The sequence below is a fragment of the Aotus nancymaae genome, unplaced genomic scaffold, assembly GCF_030222135.1.
Source record: "Aotus nancymaae isolate 86718 unplaced genomic scaffold, 86718_ANA_hifiasm-v0.15.2.pri h1tg000008l, whole genome shotgun sequence".
Lineage (NCBI taxonomy): Eukaryota > Metazoa > Chordata > Mammalia > Primates > Aotidae > Aotus > Aotus nancymaae.
This window is the reverse complement of record NW_026988419.1, coordinates 6,277,192-6,298,403: the sequence shown is the minus strand read 5'-3', so window position 1 is coordinate 6,298,403 and position 21,212 is coordinate 6,277,192. Positions and strand designations below refer to the sequence as shown.

The 21,212-nt window shown below is 37.7% G+C and overlaps 1 protein-coding gene across 4 annotated transcripts in view; it reads left to right on the top strand.

Moving 5' to 3' along the window:
* The window catches only part of DAW1 (dynein assembly factor with WD repeats 1), a 54,393-nt gene that overhangs the window by 14,497 nt on the left and 18,684 nt on the right, over nucleotides 1-21,212 (top strand). For 3 of the 4 annotated variants that reach the window (XM_012445837.3, XM_012445838.2, XM_012445840.2), the window contains exons 2-10: nucleotides 1,904-1,976; nucleotides 6,237-6,381; nucleotides 7,415-7,473; nucleotides 9,665-9,787; nucleotides 14,028-14,127; nucleotides 15,209-15,316; nucleotides 17,499-17,605; nucleotides 18,475-18,577; nucleotides 19,380-19,494. In XM_012445837.3, coding sequence (XP_012301260.2) covers nucleotides 1,904-1,976; nucleotides 6,237-6,381; nucleotides 7,415-7,473; nucleotides 9,665-9,787; nucleotides 14,028-14,127; nucleotides 15,209-15,316; nucleotides 17,499-17,605; nucleotides 18,475-18,577; nucleotides 19,380-19,494 — 933 coding nt within the window. Of the gene's footprint in view, nucleotides 1-1,335; nucleotides 1,372-1,903; nucleotides 1,977-6,236; nucleotides 6,382-7,414; nucleotides 7,474-9,664; nucleotides 9,788-14,027; nucleotides 14,128-15,208; nucleotides 15,317-17,498; nucleotides 17,606-18,474; nucleotides 18,578-19,379; nucleotides 19,495-21,212 lie in introns of those variants that run through there. The other variant, XM_012445839.2, reaches the window with a different exon arrangement.

Sequence of the window (21,212 nt, the reverse complement as noted above, 5' to 3'; positions counted from 1 at the left end):
GCTCTTTTGGGAGGCATGAAAATATAGTTATTTTTACAAAAGTTTTATAAAAACAACATGCTGTGAGTTTTTGTTATTTTAAAACAACTTAATAAATATTTTTAAACTTTCTCAATTTTAGTTTTTAATATGAAAAAAAAAAACCCAAAAACTCTTTGGTGTTCTAAATAATTTTTAAGAGTGTAAGGCCAGGCACAGTGGCTCATGCCTGTAATCCCAGCACTTTGGGAGGCCGAGGTGGGCGGTTCATGAGGTCAAGAGATCGAGACCATCCTGGCCAACATGGTGAAACCCCGTCTCTACTAAAAAATACAAAAATTAGCTGGGTGTGGTGGTGCACACCTATGGTCCCAGCTACTCGGGAGGCTGAGGCAGGAGAATTGCTTGAACCTGGGAGGTGGAGGTTGCAGTGAGCCGAGGTCGCGCCACTGCACTCCAGCCTGGTGCCTGGTGACGGAGTGAGATTCTGTCTCAAAAAAAAAAAAAAAAAAAAAAAAAAGAGTGTAAGGTGGTCCTGAAGCCAAATTTTTTAGATGAACTGGTTTATATCCACTGACAGGGGTAGTAGAATCAAGTGGTTAGGAAGTTCTGTCCAGTTTATTAGTGCTGGGCTGTTTGGATGCAGTATATTCTATGGTTCCATCTTCAAGTTCACAGATTCTATTGTCTGTCATCTCTACTTTTGAACTTACTTAGCAAGTTTTTTATTTTTGTTATTATATTTTTCAGTTTTATAATTCTCATTTGGTTTAATAAATATTTTCTGGGATTTTTCATTTTTCATTTGTTTCAAACAAATTTGTAAATGATTACTGAAAGATTTTTAAAATATCTTCTTTAAAGTCCTTGTCAGATGATTCCAACCTCTGATTCATCTTGGTATTGCTGTTTGTTGATTGACCTTGACATAATAGGTGATTTTAAAAAAAAATCATATCCTAGACATTTTGATTATTACGAATATTCTTGATTCTATCTGAACCTTCTAATTTGTCGAAATCTGCTTAGATTTAGCATATGTATTCTTGGGGTACTTTTGTGGACGTTAGTTTTAATGGTGGTAATGTAGTTTCCTAAGTCCTTGCAATGCTACTGTCCTTTGTTTTTTCCGGTATTGCTAAGACACCTGCTCAGTAGCTGCTGGCGCCACCTGCAGGGGGCAGAAGGTACTTCCCTAGTAGGCCTGCTGTCACTGAGTGACCTTCCTGGTCACTTCTGGGCCTGATTATGCTGCTGGCTGGAAGACAGGGAGACACAGGGCTTTGCTGAGGCTGCCTCAGTGCCTGGTTGTGGAGTGAGGTCTGAGACATCCCTGGACTTCATCGTTGTCTCTTTTGCAAGTGGACAGGACCATCCACCAATGGCCTGGCTGTGAGTGGGATCTGGGAGGTCCCAGGACTTTGTTGATGGGGCTGCAGCCAGATCTGACTGCCTGCTGGGGCCTAGCATGTGCAGTGGGAACTGAAACAGCCTCGAGCTGAACTTCTACTGGGGGATCAAAGTGCTTGCAGGAACCCCATTTGTGGGGCAGGGATTAGGACCCTCTTGTCCTAGTTTTGGGATGTGGAGTGCAGTGGTAAAAAGAAAATCCAGGAATCTCACCATGTAGTCATTCCTCAAGCCCTGAGGTCTGTAGCCAGTCTACCTTCTTCCATCTAACTTTCGACTATTTTATCATTGTCTGTTGAACAATTTCAAGGGCATTTAGTTATATTTAGAGGGAAGGACCAGGGAAAAGTGTGTCTATGTGATTTGTTTTGGAACTAGGTATAACTGCTTATTTTTTTATTGAAAAATTAAAATTTTAAAAAGTAAAAATGGAAAAAATTGTGGCAAGATAGGTTAACTTTTGGCATAGGTGGTCATCATATGTGTTTTATAGCATGTTTGTTTATTTCTGTAGGTATTATGTTGGAATATGAAAAAAGTGGAGAATTAAAGACAAAGTCCATAGATTTGCTTGATCTTGGTCCCAGGTAAGTTAACTATGTAATGCAACGAGTAAATTTTCACTGGAAATGACACAGAGTGATGTATGGATGAGCTGCAGGTAATACATTAAGCTGTATAATAAACTGCAGCTAATACATTATTTTTTAAAAGTTGTTCTTCTGTGGTGTATTAGTTTCTGTTTGTTTCAGTGAGTTGTACCTGAGGATCTTCCTGAATGAAGAGGAGGTGGAAAAAGGGTCATCACTTTTTTTTTTTCTGAGAAATTCTTTAAAAAATAAACCTTTGAGTTTATAATTTTATAAAGATTGTGAAGATAGAGTTTCCACACCCAATTTCCCCTGATCTTAGCATCTCAGATTAGTGAGGTACATTTATAGGATTAATGAACCAGTATGATACATACTTATTAGCTAAGGCCCACTTTATTCAGTTTTTCTTAGTTTTTCCCTAATTCCCTTCTTCTGTTCCAGGATTCCATCCAGAATCCCAGATGACATTTAGCCATCATGTATCCTTAAGCATCCCTGGGCTGCGACTGTTTCTCAGACTTCTCTTATTTTTGCTGACCTTAAAATTTTTGAGAAGTACTTGTAACTGAGTTTTAAGATTACTAAACCTGTTATTATTAAATACTTCATAGTTCTGACTGAATATGTTCCTCCTCACTAATTGTCATGGGGGCAGAAGAGGGAGACCTAATCTCTATTACTGAAGCTTGGTATGAACGCAGAGGAAATCTCTTGTAATGTAATAATGCCCAGAGTTTGCAATCTAATCCTAATAGCCCGCATGGTGGCTCACACCTGTAATCCCAGCACTTTGGGAGGCCAAGGCGGGTGGATCACTTGAGGTCAGGAGTTCAAGACCAGCATGGCCAACATGGTGAAACTCTGTCTCTACTAAACATACAAAAATTGGCCAGGTGTGGTGGCATATGCCTGTTGTCCTAGTTACTTGGGAGGCTAAGGGAGGAGAATCGCTTGAACCCAGGAGGCAGAGGTTGCAGCAAGCCAAGATCACACCACTGCACTCCAGCCTGGGTGACAGAGACTCCCTCTCAAAAAAAAAAAAATTCTCATGCAAAACTCCACTTCAGGGCCAAGTGTGGTGGCTCATACCTGTAATCCCAGCATCTTGGGAGGCCAAGGCAGGAGGATCGCTTCAGTCTAGGAGCTTGAGACCAGCCTGGGCAACACAACATAGCAAGACCCTGTCTTTATAAACAAACAAGCAAAAAATCAACTTCAAGAGAGAGTCAGACTAGTGATTATCCTGTGAGAGCCTAAATTCAGATAAGGTGAAGATAATCTCGATGGGTGAAAATTAAAAAAGAAACAAAACAAAAATGTTGTGTTTTAGGCTTGTGGCCTGAGACTGTCAACAAAAGGAGCTTTCTTACGTGAGCTGCTCTCTAGTTTTATAATGACCCCACTTGGCACCATAGCTGATGAGAAAGGTGCTCTCTTAATCCCGGAGTTGCTACCACTTGAGAGGTTTGGTGTTTCTGGGAACACCTGTCTAGGGTGGGAATGGGGCATGACTCAGAGGACAATGGTCTTTGTGGGGTCCAAGTCTTATTTCAGGTGCTTGGCACATAGAAGGTAGTCAATTGATATATTTTTTTAAATCAAAGAAAGAATAAACAGTGGCACAGATAGTGTCACTGAATTTCATGTACAACAATCTTTGTTTATTTTCAGGAAAGATGAGGCCTAACATCAAACCCAACCTGTAATTTTTATAAATGGAACCTGTTATTGATTTGTGTGACTATGCTAGAATGCAGGAAGTTTCTTCGTTAGACATTCGTTCATTTAGTCAACAATTACATATATGTACCTTCAACACATACGTAAGAATCTAATGTGGGTTAGATTCTAAAAGAGGCTATGAAGATATTAATCATAATCCCTACACTTGATAGGCTTTTTGTCTAGTTTGAGAAACAACTTGTACAACATAGAACATCACACAAGTGGTACAGATAAACTTCTACGTGAGAGAACAGCCCCCAGCTAGACATTCCACAAAACCACAGATTTTCTTATTTAAAAAGTTTGAATTCTTAGATCATTTCAAAAAGGAGTTGTGAGCCGTGAATCCAGGCACTCGAAACTTTGTTCTTCATATTAGCTATAGTCACTCAATTGTGCTATGCTTTCCTGAGGAGATATAAGACGGAGCCACTCATAAACATGACCTTTCAGTGATATGAGAAAGCAAATAAATGTCTCAAAAAGGGATGAGTCTTATTTCTAGTTTAGTGCAAGAATCTGGAAGTACTGTGCCTGTGAAAACACTGGCACAATAGATGACAAACTGGAATTATTGCGTGAGAATCCTACAGGGCTGGAGTGTTTAGATTATCTGGTTAATTTGGATTTTTCGAGGAAATCCGTTTTTATACAAGTTGTTAAAAACTTTTCAAAGGGGCATTTTTGCGCTTTTAATTCTTATGAAATTAAATATCTTTTTGACAATGGAATATCTCAGTGTTTATCCAAGTCACTATTATAGATGGCCCCTGGTTCATTTTTGTTTGAAGTATTCACTTCTACTCTAATAGATTACATTTCTTGAAGGTCGGGACCATGTCTTTTACACTCGCAGTGCTAAAGGAGTAGTGGCAACTCAATATATGTCACTTGAATGAGCAGGTTCCTAGCTTGATGCCTTGCACAAAACTGGAGCTTAATGTTTGTTTATGAGGTGAAGAGGGGATACTTATCAGAGGTCACATTCATGGGAAGTGGATACTGAGACAGAGTGGGTTAATAAAGGTTTATTGGGCAGTGACACTTGTGACAGTCCAGGGCATGAAGCAGGATCTGGCAGGAGGAGCCATCTGACCATGATGAAGGGGGTGGGACAACAGAATCTCTGCCAATCGGGAGGAGCTCAGGAGTAAAACTTGCCTGTTAGAGGAGTGCCTCACAGCCAGGCTCTTGCTCTGCCCCTGCTCAGCTGTGGGTGGGGAGCCACCAGAGAAGAGCTGGAGCCTGGAATGCCAAGGTGCAACCTGAAGCAGCTGCACTAAAAGCTGTCAGGCAACAAAGCTCCAACCCTGAAGCTGGGCCTGAGTCCTTTCTTAAAGGTGGGAGAACCTGCATAGTGCATCTTCTAGACACGTGTGTGACATGATTGGTGAAATGGCTCTATTTTGGATGCTTCATGGTGTATATACATTGATACCTTTTTTAGAATGAATTTTATTCTGTTCCAGCAACATTTTTTCAGAATTTCTACGAATTATTTGAATACTAGAGAAAATTCGAATCTATCTGTATATTTTTTCAGACCAGTTATCTTTCAGGGAAATAATATTTTAGTCCATAATGAATATGAATATTAGCCTTATTATTTTAAAAATTTATGGTTAAGCATTTTCTCTTTTCCTAAACATATTTTACATCTAATTTTTCTGAACCTCAGTTTCTTCATTTCTAAAATAATTATGATAAAAGCATTACATTAGCAGATTGTTACAGGATTAAATAAGAGAACATATGTAAAGTGGAAAGTATGATGCTGGGAACATTCAATACATGTTCATTCAAAAGAAACAGGAAAAAAAGAAAAATAGCTCATGTTCAGAACTAGTACAGACTAGGCCTTCCTAGGTGTCTTCATTCGTTTTGTGCTGCTATAACAAAAAATACCTGAGAGAAGGTTATTTTTTTCTCACAGTTCTGACTGGGAAATCCAAGATCAAGGCCCCCACAGGTTTGGTGTCTGGTGAGGGCTTCACTCTGCTTCCAAGATGGCGCCTTGATGCTGTGTCTTCACATGGCAGAGGGCAGAAGGGCAAAAGGGCTGAACACTCTTTGTCAGGCCGTCTTATCAGGGCATCTGATCCCATTCAGGAGGGCTCCATCATTGTGACTTAATTACGCATTCAGGCCCCACCTGTTAACGCTGTTACATTGGTGAACACGTTTCAGCATGAATTTTAGAGGGAATGCAAATATTCAAACGGCAGCAGTAGGTGAGAATATTAGACTTTTGCCACACCCTCCACAAAACAAGCCTTAGCTATGGAAAAATGTGTTTTAGAAATTCCAAACTTCTTGCTTTCCTGACATCATGCTATTTACTGATTTATGTGATTCCCACCCCTACACCCCCCCCACCCCGCCCCCAGATATCTCTTGGGAAAGATAATGGCGTTTTTGACATTTTACAAATGTGCTTCATGAAGCAATGCAATTAATTCTTCATGTAATAATGGTATATGTAAATTCTGACATAAAATAAAAGAAACTTTTTTTTTGGGTGAATTTCAGTACGGATGTCAGTGCTTTAGTGGAAGAAATCCAGCAGGCAGAACCTCTAATCACAGCTTCACGAACAGAGCAAGTGAAACTTTTGATACAGAGGTTACAAGAGAAACTTGGCCAGCACAGCAACCACACATTCTATCTTTTTAAGGTAATGCATTAAAAAAATCAAAGAATTTCAGTGAAATGATTGATGTTTTATTAATTTCTCTTTAAAAATATTTTTCATTCCCTAAACATTTCATATTTTCTGCTTTAATATGAACTAAATAATATTTCAGTACATTATTTATTTTTATGGATTATATAATTTCAATGTGATGTAAATATGCTTTTTAAATAGCTTTTTTGATGATTAAATTAAAATATAGCAAATATAGTCATTTAGCACTTCAAGAAAAGCTTTTAATTTTCCGTTATAATTATCCTAGAATTACTTCGTATTACACTGCTTTTATCTTTTATTATTTAAATATAATTATGATAATAAAAGATAATTATTAGTTTTATACTCACCCGATAAGGAAATATCCAGGCATTCCTTTCGAGAAGAGGATGAGGTTGTAGTCTTGTAGCATTTCTTTGTCCAGCAGGTGGCACTGTTTAATTTCAAATATGAGCTCTGTAACTGGTGTGTCTCACAATTTATTCTCCAAAGGGAATATTTTTGATAGTGAAAGTAGTGCTATTAATAGTTACATTTTGGCACCAGACATAACCCGGACTGTCCTAGCATAGCCAATCACTCTTAATAGACTGTCCAATTTATGTATATGCATTCAATAAATATGCATTAAACATTCACTGTATGTTAGATGTTGTAGGAATTGAAAGATAAATAAGACATATTCTGACTTTAAAGGAGCTTCAGGATTCATAAAGTAATAATACATTGTCAAATCTCTGCTGAAACATATTTAGTGGATTTCCTATATACACAGTTAATACGTATCTACAAACCATATGCCATATGTAAAGAAAATGTGACAAATTATTGCTATCAACATTTAGTGGTATCAGTAAGATACCATATAGCACTGTTTGTCTTAAAGGTAAATCAGATATTGCCATTTCTGATGTATAATTAAGACGAAATTGAATGTCTTCATTGGTTTGAAGTTATAACTAACAAATTAAACTTAATTTGGTTTGAGTCTAAAAAATGGTGTTTTCTTTCACTGAAGGTTCTCAAAGCACATATATTGCCACTGACTAATGTTGCACTTAACAAATCGGGCTCATGGTAAGATTCTCTTTTTATGTCTAATTTTTAGCAGTGAAAGGCTAAACAAGTTTCTGTGTTTATTTTTCGAAGATTCCAGTTAGCTAAGTACATAGTATTCATTTTTCTGATTTCAGTACCCTCTTGAATATTGAGGAGAAATATAAGCCCTATCTTTCACTATTCTAATCTGAATTTTTTTAAGCCATATTTGTGCACAGTGAATGGGAGGTATATTGGGTTCTCAGCAAATATAGCTGCTGAATAACTCAGCTCAGGAATGAGTCAGGCAGAATGGTCACATCTCTAACTTGATTGATTGTGATCAGCCTATTGAGAGCAGGCATCCATGTAGGTCAGTGATTTGGGGTATGGTGAATAGCAGCTTCAAGTCTCTGTTGAGAGCATGGCTGCGATCAGCTTGGGAGCTGACGTGCTAGGTAGGAGAGATGAGGTAGAAGCCGCGTCTTGACCTACAGACATAAAATAACATGTCTGTAGTAGTTTGCTAAGGCTTCCATAATAAAGCAGTGCAAACTGGGTGGCTTACACAACCAACATTTATTGTGTCACAGTTGTGGAGGTTAGAAGTCAGAGGTCAAGGTGTCATCAGGGTCAGTTCCTTCTGAGGCTGTGGGAAAGAAGCTGTTCCACAGCTCTTGTAGCTTCTAGTGGTTTGCTGGCAATCTTTGGTGTGGAGAAGCATCACCCTGAGCTCTGCTCTCATCTTCACATGGTTTTCCCTGTGTGTGTCTGTAACCATAGAACTCATTCTTATAAGGATGCATTGAATTAGGGCCCACCCTACTGTGGCATGATCTCATCCTAACTTCTTTTTTTGTTTTTGAGACAGAGTTTCACTTTTGTTGCCCGGGCTGGAGTGCAATGGCGCAGTCTCCACTCACTGCAACCTCTGCCTCCCAGGTTCAAGCAATTCTCCTGCCTCAGCCACCTGAGTAGCTGGGATTACAGGTGCCTGCCACCATGCCCAGCTGTTTTTTTGTATTTTTAGTAGAGACAGGGTTTCACAATGTTGGCCAGGTGGGTCTTGAACTCCTGACCTTGTGATCCACCAGCCTTGGCCTCCCAAAGGGCTCAGATTACAGGTGTGCCCTAGCTTATATTTTGTTTAATAAACAAATTAATGGATCCTTTAACATAGCTATTCTGCTATAGGAATAGTTAGTGGAGTATAATGTAAAACAGCAGCATCTTAATCATTCCCTCAATATTCAATTAGGAAAGACACTTCCTTTTAAAATATCTCTAAAATCAAAATATTGCTTTAAAAGTATAACAAAAATATGTTTCCCCAGCACAGAAAATGATCCACAAAATTGAAAAGCCAGTCTGAATGTCAAGTGGTAACAATAAAAGGTGAAGGAAAGTCTAACAGCAAAACTCAACTAAACAGGAAGGTTGACAAGACAGTTTATCTTTGATTCTCTCCTAGGTATTTTCCTTCTACTGTCTTCTCCCACAGACTTCCTCTACCTTTGGCTAGATGTAAACTCACATTTGCAACTATATGCATACATGCTATAGATATTTTTATGGGTTGAATTGCATCCCCCCAAAATTCATATTGTTGAAGTCCTAATCCCCCAGAACCTTAGAATGTGAATTTATTTGTAAATAAGGTCATCACGGATGTAATTATTAATAGTTAAGTTAGGGCTGGGCATGGTGGCTCATGCCTGTAAAAAACAACAGAATATATCACAATTTAGACATTGTTTTCAATTTAACTTTTTGTTCTGCACACATGACTTCCATTGTAAAAAGCATAATTGGCCAGGTGTGGTGGCTCACGCCTGTAACCCCAGCACTTTGGGAGGCTGAGGTGGGTTGGTCACCTGAGGTCAGTTCAAGACCAGCCTCCGTCACTTGGTGAAATCCCATCTTTACTAAAAATACAAAAAAAAATAAAAGTAGCCAGGCATGGTTGTGGGTGCCTGTAATTCCAGCTACTCAGGAGGCTGAGGCAGAAGAATTGCTTGAACCCAGGAGGCAAAGGCTGCAGTGAGCCAAGATCATGTCATTCCACTTCAACCTGGGAAACAGAGAGAGATTCCTTCTCAAAAAACAAAACAAAACAAAACAAAACAAAACAAACGTAATAAATAGAGTTATTATCCTGCAGGTAAAACATGAAGTCTTTATTAACACACTGCCATTCTTCCCTGCAACATGTTTATATTCCTGTCGTTAGCTTTATCACAGGAAGCTATGATCGGACGTGCAAGCTCTGGGACACTGCATCTGGAGAGGAGCTGAACACCCTGGAGGGCCACAGGAATGTGGTTTACGCCATAGCATTCAACAATCCTTATGGGTGTGTTCATCCATTCACTTATTTTTTCATTAATTCATTTGTTCATCCCTCTATCTGCTGGGGGAGGAAGGAAAGAATACAAGAGGACTAAAATTTATTGAGTGCTTGGTATGTGCTTTGGAAGCCTTTTAAATACCTCCTTCATTGCTTAAAAGGGTCTTTGGGTTAGCTATCACTATCCTCATGCGGAATACAAGATTCAAGCCTTGGCATGGTGGCTCATCCAAGGACTTTGGGTGGTCAAGGTGGCAGATCACTTGAGTTTGTCTCAAGTTTTGGTCTCAAACTCAAGATCTCAAGAGTTTGAGACCAGCTTGGCCAACGTGGTGAAACTCCATTTCTACTGAAAATACAAAAATTAGCTGGGCATGGTGGTGGATGCCCGTAGTCCCAGCTACTTAGGAGGCCGAGGTAGGAGAATCGCTTGAGCCCAGGAGGCAGAGGTTGCAGTGAGCCGAGATCACGCCATTGCACTCCAGCCTGGGCAACAGAGCAAGACTGTGTCTTTGAAAAAAAAAAAGAATACAAGTTTCAGGTACGCTTCCGAGGATCACATCATAGTAAAGAGGAGAGCTGGAGTACATGCTCAGGCAAGACTTAACTCTCAACCCTTGGGAGTTTCCTGACAGGCATTTACTACTGATGTTCACACCTCTGGATTGGTGCCTCTGGTGGTATGTGACACACACACAGCATGGTTTACTTCATTTAAAAGTTAACTTACAGTCTTGCCAGGTAGGGAAGAAATGTGTGTGGCAACATGCTAAATAACAGTACCAAGTATAATGGAAGTATTTTTAAACCAACCTCTAGATAATTGATTCAGGAGATTACCCAGGTGTCCTCTATTCTTCTGCATGACACACTGCCGGTTCCCATGGCAACCTGAACATCTGTAGCAATGAAGCTACCCACTGGAATGGGCATTCTCCTCCCACTGGTTAGGTTCTAAGCTGGTCAAGAGTTTGTTGTATTTGTTGACAAATGTGCTTATGATGGTTGTGCTTTCAATTGTAATTGTGTAACATAACATGTAATTTAACTAAATATTACATAAACTAATAAAATATGAAAAGAAAGCTGCTATTTTCTAGGGAAGCATAGATAAGGTAAATCTTTGAAAAATTGTTTCACAACTAAACGAAGTTGTGGATGAGATCAATGTTCAACTGGAAAGCACACTGTCAAAATCTAGAAAAATTCTGCACTCAGATTCTTCTGCACATATGTTTAAGTTCTTTAAGTTCTTATTCCATTTTCAGGAAAAGAAAACCAGATATTGTTGAGGTTTGATACAATTTCTGTAAGACAGATGATGAACTCCACTTAGCTGACAAATAGTCAAAGAAAGCCAGTGGCATCTTGTGAAAAGATTGGCAAATGGACATATATTTATATCTATTGCAGTAAACCTTTCTTAGACAAGTGTGTATTTTTTCATGATTTCACGTTACATGAATTTTTCCATAAATGAAGCCAGTTCTATAAATATGGTTCATTTACTATAGTGTTATGATGACTGGAACGAAACAGTAAATGACGTAACAATTGAGAGGAGAAAGAGATCATCGTGATTTCTCCTGATTAGAGTCTTTAGAGATGGGGTGAGCCCAAAGCAGAAGCCAGGAGGATGGAAGGTGGGAAGCAGTGGAGAGGACACACGGGGCAAAGAGACTTCAGCAGCTCTGTGTTTTAAGGAGGGGATTCACCAGGCACACTCAGTGGCCAGTCTCTCTAGTGAGCATTTCAGGTTGTGAAACAGAAGTGTGTGAGGTCAGAGCATTCTGTGGAGTTTAAACTGTTCTGTAGGACTGAGTTGCCATCAGGGGTTTGGGAATAAAAAGTGGAACAATGAAAGTTTTAAATAGAAGGATGGCTCTGGCAGAGAGAAGAGGTCACAGGGTTTGAATGTGAGAAGAAACAAGAGACGAGGTCATTTAGGATGCAGATATGGCAATACACTCATGATACGATAATACACTCATTGCCTGGGTAGGGGCAGAAAGAATAGAGGAATTTCATAAAAATTTTGTACATTTAGAATAGACATTTTATACCATAGTTTAAAAACTTGATATCTAGTTTGCCAATATACTATCTTTTTAAAATGTAGTGCCCTTTCAAAACACATTAATTTTGATGGCACCAAACTTAAATTGGTACATTAAAATAATTAAACATTATTAAGTTTCAGAAAATTTAACTTTGATCTATGCATTTTTATATTACAGAGAATGACAATTTTTATAATACCTTATTATACCAGCTTGTGAAAAGAGAAAGATTTTATTGAAATTATAAATGACACTATTTTTCTTCTGGTATAATTCCTATTTTCATTGCAATGCTATTTAAAGGATATTCTCTATAATGCAATGTCATATCCTTTAATAGTCTACTTAACAAACATGATTTTTTTGGTGTCCATCTGAGAATGAAGTTTTCTCTTGTTGGAGAGGAGAGGGATACTTTTTGGCCCTTTAACTGAATTCTACCAAGAGCACCTGATGAAAACCCCCTTGTCCAAATAGTTATCCTTGTCTGATGATTTATGTATGCATGAATGCACTGTTTCTCATTGCATTTTGGGGTCATTGGGGTTTCCGCAGCATGAGTTCAACACAGTCACCAAAGAGTAAGAGGGTGTGTGTGTGTGTGTGTGTGTGTGTGTGTGTGTGTGTGTGTATGAGAGAGAGAGAGAGAGAGAGAGAGAAAAAAAAAAAACTTAAACCAGTTTAGTGTTTATCTGCTTTACACCTTAGGGCAGGAGTAAGCTTTGATTCAATAAAGTAATTCTCAAACACATTGACATGAGAGATATCTTCTATAATGTGGTGTCTTGTGGATGTAGAGAACAGTTTGTGATAGAATAGAAATTAGTCAAGAAACAATCGCAACTCAGACTCATTTTTGAGGGGCAGGAAGGATGAAAAACGAATTAAAGGAACTGATAAAGAATGTACATAGTAAGATCCCATCTCTACAAAAATAAAAAAATTAGCCAAGCATGGTGATATGTGCCTGTAGTCCCAGTTACTCGGGAGGCTGTAGTGGGAGAATTGCTCGAGCCCCAGAGGTCGAGGTTGCAGTGAGCTGAGATCGCACCATTGAATTTAAGCCTGGGAGACAGAATAACGTTCTGTCTCAAAAAAAAAAAAGCACAGGGATTTGAGCTTATCTTGAAACATGCATTGGAAGATATCAGCAGCTGAAGTAGAACGCCCGGGGCTGGATGCCAGAGGAGAAAGCCAGGTCAGACACACTGTTCGGAAGCTTTGGGTGGGTGGGTGTTTATAGGACAGGCTGCCCTTGGAACATTGACAGAGAGGGTGCCACTTTGCTTTAGTCTGAGAGACCACATAAACACCACAGAAATATGAGTGTCCTGGGACAAGGGAGAGAATCAAGGCATCAGTGTTAGTCTGGGTAAATATACATTTCTAGTCTGCTTTAGGATATATGTGTTTCTAGTCTGCATTAGGATATATGTGTTGAGTCTTGAGATCCGTTACACTTTTGGAAAATGAGCTTGTGCTGTAAATGATTTATGTCAACTCGTCTTGAAGAGTTGGTATAAAAGACAGTTGTAAGCCAGGGTTAAAAGAAAGGGTTTTAGTTCCAAGATCAAAGGCCGAACAGGGTCATCTACTCTTACTTGTTGGAGGTTTATGATAGCCCTGCCCCCCACAGTCAATATGAGAAGGCTCTTAGTTGAAAGTGACTGAGATCTTTATATTTCCTTTCTAAGCCCTCTTAAAACTGGAATAATATAGGCATTATTTCCTTAAGAGGACACACATTGTCTAAATTCTCAAAACCTTATTAACCATATTTTTAATGGGATTTATCTTTTTCATTTTTCTTTTACATTCAATGTTATCCTTTTCCATCTACTTATTAACAGAATTGTTCTATGTTTACACAGTTCATACTGTATATTACTGATTTTAATTTGTAATTTTCTAAACTAAACCTTTTGCTACATTTATTAAACTAGTTTTAAAAATTGTTATAATCCCAAACAAATATATTTATAACTCTAATATAAAACCTTTCAAATTAAATGTGTACATTGATACCACTCAAAAATTAGGCCTTTATTATCCACTGAAATGATTTTAAGATTGCTTATAGTTTTAGAAATGAAGTACATTTTTTACTCATGTATTAATATCTCTTAGTTCAGTTTATTACGTAATGTGTCTTTTTAAAAATAATCCACATTTCTTTTAAATTTTAGTGACAAAATTGCCACTGGGTCCTTTGATAAAACTTGTAAACTCTGGAGTGTAGAGACAGGACAGTGTTACCATACCTTCAGGGGCCACAGAGCAGAAATAGTGAGTATTTATTTAACAATTTATTATTACATTTTATGTTGCTGTTTCTTTTTAGGATTGTATTATAAAAGCTGTGGGTCTGCTTTTACAATTAATTTTTAAATTCTACCTCATGTTTTTAGTCTGCCTATATTTACATGGTGTTGCCTATACAATTTAAACATTATTCTACTTAATATCTTGCAGATTCTATAAAGAATTGTATCTTGCATTGACTAAGTAGACATGTAATATAATACATTTAAAAATATAAGAGCCAATCTTCCTTTTTCTTTTTCAATGACTTTTCTTTAGAGTACTGACTCAATGAGGGTCAATTAAGCTATAAAAACAGCTTTTAAAATAATTTTAAAACTACTATGTGAAGTATTTAGTTGATGGTTCTCTGTATATCATTAGAGCTCAAATTTGCATGAATTGTCTTATACTCGGAAACAGCTTTCACTGTTGGGAAGCCCTTGTCCCTAGCCAATTCTGTGACATATCTGAATACAATTAGTGTAATAATTGGTGTTCCACAAGAACAAATAATAGCTCTTAAAAATAAACAGGCTGCTGCACCTAATGATTAGTAATGCCTTAAATGGTTTTAATCAAACATTTAAATAGGAAATATTGATCTGATTTCAGTGAATCTTAGAGTTGTGTTGGCCTGTTAATGGGGATCACCCCTTTCCCTCCATTTCCGGCCTTCATTAGATAGAATGACTCGATATTTAACTCAGTTCACTTATTGTGCCTTGAAGTTACTCTTAAGTGGATAATACCGAAAGAGAATCCACAAATAGAAGCTATCCACTTTACCAATGCAGTAGTAGTTTAAAAATAATAGAGACTTTTAAGGATCAAAGAGAGAAAAAGCTAAAGCCTAGGCTGGGTGCTGTGGGAGAACAAGCGGCCTCTTGTCAAGAGGAGACCTCTGCCAGATTCAGCCTGGGCATAGCAGGTCACGCACACATGGTGTTTTGTACAAAGAATTAAACTGAATCCAGTAAGGTAATTGCTTCTGGAAGATTTTCTGTGTATAATTAAAAATTTGAAATCTATCTTCCTGAAATTTGTCCCATTTCATGTAATTTAGGTGTGTTTATCATTTAACCCTCAAAGCACATTGGTGGCAACTGGAAGTATGGACACAACAGCCAAACTGTGGGACATTCAGAATGGCGAGGAAGTTTTCACCTTAACAGTACGTCAGTAATGCTAATAAGCCTGTTATCTGTGTTCATTCTTATTTGTATTTTTCTTACGAAATGAGCTCTAAGTTGGTTGTTGTTGAGATACTGGTTTTCAAACCATAGTGGTGAAAGACTGTTCCAACTGGTTTGCTGGCTATTCCAAAAGACTTGGGTGGAGGTGCTGGGGAAGTCCACAGAGCTTTTTATTTGGGCTAACTTTAGTCTGTAAAACACATAAACTGTAGCTTAGAACCCATCACCATCTCTCTGGCTAAAAGGGAAGCAGGTGGAGGCTGGCACTTTTGGAAGAGTCAGAACGGGAGAACCATGCCAAGAGAGTCCTTAAAGCAATGACGGTGAGCACACTTTCCTCTGCCCGCTGGTGTTGGAACCCTCCTGTATCACACAGTCTGAAATGACAGAGGGGCAAGTGACTAGAAGAGAAAAGGCCAAAGGGCACTGCCCACAGAGTGAGTGCTGGTGGGGTGTGCTCTTGTGTGTTGCCACCACACACCCAGCACCTCCCTGCGACCTGCCACTCTCTCCTTCCTCTCACCCCAGCCCAAGTGGCCACAACAAAAATAGGGTGACCCTATGTTGTAATCAGCGGGGACAGCTGGATGGGAAATTCAGTTTCCTTGTCCTTTCAAAATTATAAATGCATTTTTAAAAACATGATTCTTTTCCTCAGAAAGTTTTTTCTAAGAAAGTCAAAACATGGACTGAGAAAGAAAAAAAAATCACCACTTAAAAATAGCAGTAATGTCTTTTCTTTCTTAAATCTGAGTGTCTAGCATTATTAATATAAGTATATTCTTTCTGTTCTCAGTTTTTCCTATTTATTTATTTTTAACTTTTATTCTGTTTTTTTTTTTTTTTTTTTTTTTTATCTAACAGCTGGGTCCTCCAGTATATTTATTTATCTTTAAAACATCATTACTGTCTCTTCTTTCAGGCAAATGTTCAGGGAAAGGTCCCTGTTAATGCTGCACTTTCAACTAAAATGACTCCTTTTACAGACGTGCCTAATCGCACTCGATGGGATGGGTCCTGCTTGGCACACCTGTCTGTGCCAGAAAGTGCATTTGTTTTGCATACTTAGAATTCTAATATTCAACCACATTTCATTTTTGTCCTTTGAAATCAATCAGAAAAATCAAGTTATAAATCAACTTTTCTAACTCTTTGTATTATTTAAAAGTATAATTATGGGCCGGGTGTGGTGGCTCACACCTGTAATCCCAGCACTTTGGGAGGCCAAGGCTGGCGGATCACAAGTTTAGGAGTTCGAGACCAGCCTGACCAACATGGTGAAACCCCATCTCTACTATAAATAAAAAACTAGCTGGGCATAGTGGTATGTGCCTGTAATCCTAGCTACTCAGGAGGCTGAGGCAGGAGAATCACTTGAACCTGGGAGGCAGAGGTTGTGGTGAGCCACGATTGCATCACTACACTCCAGCCTGGGTGACAGAGCGAGACTCTATCTCAAAACCAACCAACCAACAAAACAAACAAACAAACAAACAAAATATAATTATGTTAATTTACTAAAATAATTAAGGAATCAAGGGATATACATACTCCAACCAGCATCCCCTTATCAGAGTTCCAGAGCCTGCTGTAGAGAGGGCTTTCTTCCCATTGTGTCACAGTTTGATTCACTAACACTAGACAGTAACCAGCTGAAAGTCAGGCCAAAGGCAGGAATTTATCAATCTATTTCCTGCCAAGTTATCCTAATAATTTCCTTTTTAAAAGTAGTCAGTTGTATTTCATACACTGTTTACGTTTTCATACCATCTGTTATTAGCCAGTGGAGTCCGCAGCGCTGTAGTGTTTCCAAGACAATGTAAAGGAAGCCCTCTAGTTTCCCCAAACACAACAGCTTTCTTTTGTTTTTAATCAACATTATTAAGTTAAATGGACTAGCTGTGTGTAAGTCACTAATTTTTAGTAACCTCACAGAGTTGTGCAGCCATTACCAAAACCTAGTTTTCAAACCTTTCCATCACCCCCAAAAAGAAACCTGTGCCCATGTGCAGACACTCCCCATCCTCACCCCAGCCAACTGCTGACCTCCTTTCCTAGAGCTTGGCCTTCTCCAGCATTTCCTTTTAGACTGTGATATTGAAAACTTGCAGAAATTGTTTTATCTACAGGTGTATCTGACAATATCTGCTCTTTTTCTAGGGACATTCTGCGGAAATCATCTCCTTGTCATTTAACACCTCAGGAGACAGAATCATCACTGGGTCTTTTGATCATACAGTTATAGTGTGGGACGCTGGTACAGGAAGGTAATTCTTAGTTCCTAAGAATTGTTTTAATCTGGGTCAGGAGGTTCAGGAAACCTCCTTTTATTTATTAGTTTAAGCTAATACCTATTAACTCTGCATTTTGATTCCATAAAAGTAGGACATATTGAAAATGTAAGTTAATTCATTCTTGAAAGATATTTCTGATTCACAAAATATGTGCATTCTTTGAATTCTGAGCAAATAATGACAAACAGCAACATAAGAGGAGAATGTTGGCAATAGTCTGGTTATATAGCTATTATTTATTCCATGGATTATATAATCAAATTGCAATGACTTGTCACTATGTTAGGCATGAATATCATTCATAAATACAACTCTTAGTTAATTTCTCAAATTTAATTTAGTCCAAGAACTTCAATTTCCTTCCTAATGATTTTTGGTCCTAGTTGCTAGGATATTAATTAAATTAGCATATTTGTGTTGGAAAACTCCGCTCTTGGATTTGTCTGTGATTTAATAGAGGGGCTAATTATCAGGGGTAGAAATGACAGAGAAAGAAGGGCCTTTCAGTTACCTGACGTGTAGTTTCTGAACAACCAAGAGTGCACTCATCTGGTGTAAGAATATTTCTTACTGCCTTTACTATTTGTTACCCATTTGTTTTTGAAATGTTGCCTTAAGTAGCATTATTCTGATAGCTTAAAATTTAAGTACATTGTTGTTGAAATGAAATTATTAGTAGCTTCTTTTTGAGCAATAGTAAATCATACTTGTTTTGTCAAATATATTATTTTGTAAGAACCAAAATTTAGATTAGCTTACACAGATGGGCTTGGCATCATTATTCATGTGCATATACTGAAGTAAGATATCTTTCACTAGTTTTAATTATTTCTGTGTTGTAGGAAGGTATATACCTTAATTGGTCATTGTGCTGAGATTAGCAGTGCCTTATTCAATTGGGATTGCTCTCTAATATTAACTGGCTCTATGGACAAAACCTGCATGGTGAGCTAAATAAATATGTTTGCTTTGCTTTATATTGTGTCTATACTCTTTACTGTGTCAGATATCCATTATAACAGTAACACATTTCAAAGGTGATATAAAATGAAGATACTAATTTATAAATAATAATTGGTAATTTAAAAAATTTCAAGTTTTGGATTTTCCAAATTTGAAGAAATTATGATGTAGTAAAGCAATTCGAATTGCTTCAAGTGGGTTAAATATCTTATGTAAGAAGGCACTTTATTTTTATTTAATATCCCACTGTTCATTTATAGAACTTCAATGAGTAGAGTGACCCTCAAAGAGCTTCAAACACAGTGTTTCCTTGTCCCTAAGTTTCTATACTTAAAAAATGGTTGCTAAGAGATTATAGTATGGAATTATCGTTTGATTATATAACAAATATATTATAATCTTATAATGTACTTTTCATTTTCTTACATTGTAGTTTTATATCAAGCTTGTAATTATTTGATGTCCTTCCTATAAAAAGAGCGCAACTCTTTACCAACCAGTAAAGCATACACATTGAGATATTTTTTCTTTCTTCAATGTAGTGGCAGATTTTAAATATCTGGCTTTGGTTTTCTCTGTGACCAAGGTGTGCCTTGCTTGATGGTTGGCTGTGATCTCTGGTCATGAATCAAAGGAAATCTAACTGAACATGCCAGAATTACACAAGTGATTTTTGCACAGTTATTTAACCAGCCATAAGCATGTCATGAAGACCACTGGCCATCTTCACACTTTAGACAGAAAGTCATAGTCTTTTTTTGTTTTTTGTTTCTTTTAATTATAGCTGTGGGATGCTACAAATGGAAAATGTATGGCAACCTTAACAGGCCATGAAGATGAAATACTAGACAGCTGCTTTGATTACACTGGCAAGCTTATTGCAACTGCTTCAGCTGATGGTAGGTGATCTGTTCATACTTTTAATTTTTGGAGTGATTTATGCTTTGCTTGATAACCATGCATGATTCTACACTATAGGTCATTTCTTTGATGACCAGCTATGATAAAAACCATGTCTCATCTCTATGGTGACCATATATGTCACTATAGTATGTCTATATCTTATAGCTGATAACCACATGTAATGTTGTTATACAATGTCTGTGTCATCTCCTAGATAACAAGGTATATGAGGTCTTTGTCATCTTCTTAATATCTGTATATGATGCTATATTCTGGCTCATCTCCCTGATTATGTATGATGTTACCCTATGTTGGCCTTTGTCAACTTGATTGCCATCAATAGTGCTATAATCTCCTTTATAACCACATGTGCTGTTCCACTATGTCTACCACATCTTTGTGATAAGCATACATGATGCTGTGCTGTACATTATCTCTTTGATTACCACTTGTGATTCTACACTATGTGTCATCTTATTTATAATCATCTATGGTGCTATCCTAGGTGTGCTTCAATTCTGTGATGGTCACATGTGATACTGCACTATACCTGTCATCTCCCTGTTGCCCACACGTGACATGATATTGTGTCTGTCTCATCCCCTAAGGATCATGTTTATTTCTACATTGTGTCTGCATCATCTCGTTGAAAGTTGCATATTATGCTACACTGTGTTTTCATCTATTCCTTTAAAAACACATTTGATGCTGTGCTATAGCCGCATCATATCCTTGATAATCATATATGATGTAAAACCGTGAGTCACCTTGCTGACAAATATGTATGAAACTAACACTATGTCCACATCATCTCATTGAAGCCACTTGCAATGCTATACAATGTCTTTATTATCTCAATGACAGCCATCTGTATTGATGTACTATGCATGCATTATGTCCTGGATAACATTTTATAATACTGAACAACAAGTCATTCCCATGGCAACCATGTATGATGTTATATTATGTGTCACCTCTTTGACAACTACATGTAATGATTCATTGTGTCTGTGCTATTTCCCTGGCAAGTATTTATGATGCTACCCTATGTCTGCAGCATATTCCTGACAAACGTGTTAACACTATACAATTTATATATTATCTCCCTGACAATTTCTTATTTTACAGTAAACTATGTCTATACCATGTCCTTGATAACCACATGGTACTATACTATGTCTCCCTCATCCTATGTCTCCATGGCAAGCATATGTGATGCTATGCTAAGAGTATGTCATATCATGACATCACATACCATCCACGATGTGTGATAACATAGGCATCACTTCATAGTTTATAGAAGTATGAACTATGCATTATCTTCCTGAAGACAACAGATGGTGCTAAACTACATCAATAAACCTAAACCTGATGACCACGTATGAAGCTACACCAAGTCTATGTTAGCTCTCTGATGACCACATATGATGCTATGTTGTGTCTATGTCATGTATCTGACTACTGTGTTTTAATTTACACTTTATCTGTTATCCTCTTTATAATAATGTAAGATACTATACTATATCTTTAATTATTTATAACCATGTATAATATGATACTATTCCATGTCTTAGTATTTCTTAGAAATCCATATATGATGCCCTAGTGGTTATATCTCATTGCCCTGGCCAACATGTCTGCAGGGTTCACTATATCACATCATCACCTTTAGAAAAACGTAGGAATCTACATTATGTCTGGATCATCTCTTTGA